Here is a 6,000-nt window from a genome sequence, read left to right as displayed (position 1 = left end):
ATTCACTATACTTTCTGCAGAAGATCAATCTGTCCCTGATGTTTTTTTTGGAGAGAAGTGGCTTCTTTGCTGCCCTTCTTGACACCAGGCCATCTTCCAAAAGTCTTCGCCTCACTGTGCGTGCAGATGCGCTCACACCTGCCTGCTGCCATTCCTGAGCAAGCTCTGCACTGGTGGCACTCCAATCCCGCAGCTGAATCGTCTTTAGGAGACGATCCTGGCGCTTGCTGGACTTTCTTGGACGCCCTGAAGCCTTCTTTACAAGAATTGAACCTCTTTCCTTGAAGTTCTTGATGAACCTATAAATTGTTGATTTAGGTGCAATCTTAGTAGCCACAATATCCTTGACTGTAAAGCCATTTTTATGCAACGCAATGATGGCTGCACGCGTTTCTTTGCAGGTCACCATGGTTAACAATGGAAGAACAATGATTTCAAGCATCACCCTCCTTTTAACATGTCAAGTCTGCCATTCTAACCCAATCAGCCTGACATAATGATCTCCAGCCTTGCGCTCGTCAACATTCTCACCTGAGTTAACAAGATGATTACTGAAATGATCTCAGCAGGTCCTTTAATGACAGCAATGAAATGCAGTGGAAAGGTTTTTTTGGGATTAAGTTAATTTTCATGACAAAGAAGGACTATGCAATTAATCTGATCACTCTTCATAACATTTCTGGAGTATATGCAAATTGCTATTATAAAAACTTAAGCAGCAACTTTTCCAATTTCCAATATTTATGTAATTCTCAAAACCTTTGGCCACGACTGTATTGTGATTCATTCATTACAGTATATTATTGTTTTCCGTCGTCTGGATATAATATTAAACATTTTACACTACATCAAAAAAAGTCTGTATAGGTTTCCTAAAATTAAGAGTGGTTCCTCACGATAACAATAAATGGTTCTTTTAAGAACTGTTTACTAAAATGTTCTTTAGGGAACCAAAAATGTTTTTTCTATGGCATTGCAGCCTTAAAAAATAAAGGTTCAAAAAGGGGATTTCACAGCGACTGTGATTAGTTCACAGTGATTAGTTCTTCAAAAAAAAAAAAAAAAAAAAAAAAAAAAAATTAATAATCAACCTTTAGTCTAGAATGTCCTTAAAGTATTCATAGTGTCACTGTACATGTTACATCTATTCCACATTGTTCTGCTTTTGTCTTATTATTGTTATTGCTAAATGTTTGTTCATCTTTGTTCTGAATCTCAGTGATATTGAGATGGTACCAAAGATAGACCTGCAAGTCCAAAATATCTCACAATGACATTCAGTATGTACTTACACACTACAAACTAGGCATCATCATCTGCGCACATGTATGTAGAGGTGTGCAAACCTGACGTCATTTGTTAGTGAGGCCAGCAGGGGGCGCTCAAATACTCTGTCCTTTGAGTCTCTGTGGTGTTTATCCAGGTGTCTTAGTCACTTGATTAAATGTATTAAATACAGATGGTTGCAGTTGCTGGGTGTGACGGGCTGTTTCAGTGGATCATTTAAGACATCTAAATAACATACTGTCTGTAAGAACATTGTGTGCTGTTCAAACTCACACAAAGTTCTCTCATTCTTAAACTGCTGAACACAATGAAACTACACATCTTTCTGTTTCCATAAGCGTGTTGATATTTTATTGAATAAAATCTAAATTCAATCTTTCCCCTATAATTTGTCCAATACAATGCATGTATCATAATCCTATAATATTAAAAATAATCAAGAAATAAATGACCCTAATTGCATGTATCAGATTAAAATAAATAAATAAATAAATAAATAAATAGTACATTTCTTCTCTTCTCTTTTGTTTCCTAATGTAGCTTTCTAATAAACCTGATTTATTTATTTTTTTGCTATGAAATCATTGGCTCACGTTCCTTCCTTGTACAGTATGTGCACACCTATTATTATAAGGGTTGATATAATGTGTGCACTCCAGCGAAAAAAATAAATTAAAAATTGAAAGTTGCGATTATAATTCATTTATGTGTCTGTTGTCTATCCTCTCTAGGTTTTATATGAGTGTAGTGTAAGTTGTGTACAGCAGTGGTTAGTACAAGCTGCGGGTGAAATGGTGACTTGTTAGATGTACAAAAAGCCTGTACCCTTCACAGCGCAGTCGTTTGGTGTTTTAAAACCAACACACAACATGATAATGACTGCTACACGAAGCATGGCAAGACCTCATCAGAGAAGAATAATAGTGGACAAAAACACACATCACAGTAACACACCAGTGTGAAATAACCAGAGTTTATTGGAATTACAACAGTTTTTATTGGCAAAGATAAACACACTGGTAGCTGCGATCCTCAAAATATATATCACTCTAAAAGTGCAATCTGTGTCTGTTTTGAAAATATGAATTTTCAGTACCTCACCCAGTAACACACTCAATCACTAAATCTACAAAAGAACAAGCTCCTCGTGACACTCTGAAGCAGTGCGGAAGTCCCCGTATTGTGTTCAATGCATTGTTAAATTTCAGATGATGGTTTGTTAGGTTTGTCGTCCTGGATTTGACTTGAATGATACAAGAACGAATCTTGAGTTACAAGGTGCAAAGGTCTTAACGCCACAGCTCTGTGCTGAAGCAAGGGCACAACACTGACATGAGAGCAGCGGCATTAGCAGAAATGACACTCATCCAAATATTTTCAATAACAAAAAAAGATTTTTCCATCAGTTTGATCACTGATATGATAAATAAATAGTAGTTGGCGGTAGCTACAATTCTGTTTCATACAGTATAACGTTTCTTAAACATGACTGGCAACATAATGAAAACGCAAACCTCCTTTTCTGAGGTGTATTACAGTTTAAAAAGAAAACCATTTAAAGAAATAATACAAAAAAAAAAACAATCCTAAATTATGTTAGCAATAGATACAAAGGGACAGCTGGTATTAAGGATATGGCAGGAATCACTTATTTTCCAATGCCTTCTGCTCTAACGCTTTCTGTGCTTCATGAGGTTTGAGAACGTACTCTCTGTACATAGAGTAGATCACTCCTGCAAACAAAAAGACAAAACATTGCATTAAACCATACATTTCTCTGTTCCTCTGAGGATGCATGTGTACGGTAAACCTAGCAGGCAGCTCACCTAGAGTCATGGCTCCCACCACGAAGCCCTGCGCAGCCACACGCATGTGAATCAGGTGCACGGACATCTTCGTGTCTCCTCTGCTCTTCAGCTTGAACAGTCTGTAAGCCACAATGCCAAAGAATCCGGCCAACCCTCACAGCGAGACATGACATATAATACACCAAACCGCTCAGGTGATGATATACATGTACAACGAGGACACTGTAAGTGTTAATGTGTTTTAATATACAGTAAAGCCATGTGACCTAATAATGAGATACTTGTTGCATATGTGAGAAAGTAACAAGGTATAATGTTTAGCTGGTTTACCTGCAGGGACAAATGGATTCTCTTTGGCTTTTCTGATAAACTTGGATTCATTGTCTTCGTATTCCATGACAGTCATCTTGGCTAAAAGGCAATATTGAATAAAGATTAGACATCATAAATTAAACGCCACAGTGCCATTCTGTTATAGGTTTATAAGTTGACACTTCAAATAATCAATAATGCGCCTAATATCAGCCAGTTTATCAAAATGGACAATAAATTAGTCAAGTATTAAGTTATTACAGGGACACAGGTTTTAAGGACTTCTGAATTATGAACCATATTGTACTGTAAAACGCAAGATTTTTTAATCATTACTTTTAGAAAGGTTATAACCATGACTTTAGGTCCTTTGTGTGTTGTAGCGAGAGGATTAATGATGTTTCAGAGAATACTTCAGAGAAACTGAAAGGAAAAGTTCAGCTGATGACGAGTCGACTAATGATACATGAAGGTCAAAGATGCACACAGGCCACTTAATAAATACAGTTTTTACACAGTTCTTACTTGAAACAAATTATGTACATATGTTATAAGATATGAACAGCAATGACATTCTTTTGATTTACATTTTATTATCAGCTTTCAGTGAAAATATGCGACGTTTGCTCTAGAGTTAGCCGTTTCTGAGAGCACACAAAATCACTGTCGCTCTTCGTAATTAAACTATAACATTTTATTATATAAGTAAAACCATCAAATATTAAATTAAGTTAATAATATACCTATTTAGGAAGTTTTCTGCTGCGCGCTGTGGTGGAGCTGTCCTTTTCTGCCGGTTCCCGGTTGAGAGCTGCTGGTACGCGTGACTTACTGCGTGCCAGGAAACAGTGATGTAATATGTCCTACGTCAAAGTGACGTAGCTATCTGTTTTTTTACAAAATAAAAGTTTTTTTTATTATTATTTATTTTTTTTAACGACTGTGCAGCGTAGCTGTTATATGAAACAATTAGAACAATGCGTTTTCGGAATATAAATTGTCTATTTTGTCGCGAAAAAATTATAACAATTGGGTCCATTGAAAAAACAACAACAATAACGGGAAATTATTTCATCTGAAATTGTATTTTGAAGAAATAGGCCTTTCAAACGAGTTTCTTTTCAGTGAAGGGGCGTGACCTTTGCGTGCGAGTGCCTGGTTCAGGTCAGGACAGCCTGTACTTTACGATTTATCTTCACAGACAGGAAATTACTCTGTTTATATACGTCTCAGTGTAATTTTAGGTTTATATTAGGTTGTGCAATATCATCTGCATCATATTTACGGCATTTAATGCACCTTTTGAACATGCCATCTTAATATTCTGTATGGAGTATGGTGAACAAATTACAGATAAACATATATTTACTGTACTGTTGCTAGAGTTACTGTACTGAAGTTCTGCTAAATCAACAGATGATCAGTGATTGTTCTGCTGCATCATTACCCTGTTTTATGGAGCTCCTGTTGATGCTGATATTAATCATCAATTACAAAAAGCTCCACAGGAACACAGATCCACTGTAGAGAACTTATTGTATAAACTCTGAAAACATGCACTTTAACAGGATTCAAAATATATGAAGTTTAGCTCTGGTATGTTTAATTTCTTAACTAAGGTTGAATACATAGGTAAGTATCTGTATGTTATGTCTAGTCTGAACTCAGAATTGACTAAATATATGAACAGATTAAATGCTCAGAATCTGAACTGTAATACTGAAATGAGTCGCTAGATGGCTTTTAGATAAAAGCTGAGTCACTGTGAATTTGTGTAATATAAGCAGTGTTTGTTTACTATAGGCATAGTGCTATATGATAGCCTACATAAGGTAATAATGAATGAATTATATATTACTGTAAATTACATGCAGATATAGGCCTTTGATTTCACTTATGTAAGCGTGGGTTATGTTATGCAACATATATGTTGACAACATTTAGTCTATTAGTAAGGATGATCCAGACAAACTTGCTTAAGGTGCTGAAAGGTGCAAAAACATGATTCACAGGTGGTGCCAAATAATTTATCTTTCTCTCTCTATACATAATTAAAATAATAAAAATAAAAGTTGCAAGCAATTTTATGGATGCACACTTGAAATTGATTCTTAATAGTTTCATAGTCTTCCTTTGGTGGCTTTGTAACCATGTGCTGTTTTATTTTGTTGTTCATGTTTTCATAATGTTATGTTATTCATGTCATGTTCATATTTGAACTGTTTTGCACAGTGTTGATCTGCTCAAAAACCAAGCTGTTTTGTGTTCATGATACTGAAGCAGAGATCTCGATTGTTGGGTTCTGTTTTAGATTTACAATTGTTTTTTAGTAGTTTTAAATGACCTGATTTTCTATTGTTTTCTGGTTTCCTTTTTGATGTTTTTGTTAAATTGCACTTGGATGCTGATTGTTGAATATACAGTATGTCCGATGTAGGCCAATGTGTGTTCATTACAAATTTGTCCAATTGATAATTAGGTTGGCTTTCTCTTTGCTTTGTAAGCCTTCTGCATGCTATTTTCAGTGGTTTTCAAAATGTTGAGGACAAAATCATATGTGGGAAAAAGTGGTAGGGTCCTTTATCACCCACAA

The 6,000-nt window shown here is 35.6% G+C and overlaps 1 protein-coding gene across 1 annotated transcript; it reads right to left on the bottom strand.

The window, feature by feature from the left end:
* Nucleotides 1–2,244: 2,244 nt before the first annotated feature.
* LOC109109434 (HIG1 domain family member 1A, mitochondrial-like) lies at nucleotides 2,245–4,301 on the bottom strand. Its single transcript, XM_019122550.2, has 4 exons — nucleotides 4,151–4,301; nucleotides 3,426–3,506; nucleotides 3,114–3,248; nucleotides 2,245–3,020 (listed from the first exon to the last, which is right to left on the bottom strand). The coding sequence occupies exons 2-4, from the start codon at nucleotides 3,499–3,501 to the stop codon at nucleotides 2,932–2,934; spliced, it is 300 nt and encodes a 99-aa protein (XP_018978095.1). The 5' UTR covers nucleotides 3,502–3,506; nucleotides 4,151–4,301; the 3' UTR covers nucleotides 2,245–2,931.
* Nucleotides 4,302–6,000: the final 1,699 nt, after the last annotated feature.

This window comes from Cyprinus carpio, chromosome B2 (assembly GCF_018340385.1).
Source record: "Cyprinus carpio isolate SPL01 chromosome B2, ASM1834038v1, whole genome shotgun sequence".
NCBI classification, from domain to species: domain Eukaryota; kingdom Metazoa; phylum Chordata; class Actinopteri; order Cypriniformes; family Cyprinidae; genus Cyprinus; species Cyprinus carpio.
The sequence above is the reverse complement of the archived record's forward strand: the minus strand, read 5'-3'. Positions and strand labels throughout refer to the sequence as shown.

Coding starts and splice junctions, on each gene's coding strand:
- LOC109109434 (XM_019122550.2), bottom strand. CDS start 3,501: ATGACTGTCATGGAATACGAAGACAATGAATCCAAGTTTATCAGAAAA. Junction 3,249..3,425: donor GAATCCATTTGTCCCTGCAG/GTAAACCAGCTA, acceptor TCTCGCTGTGAG/GGTTGGCCGGATTCTTTGGC. Junction 3,021..3,113: donor GGTGGGAGCCATGACTCTAG/GTGAGCTGCCTG, acceptor TTTTGTTTGCAG/GAGTGATCTACTCTATGTAC.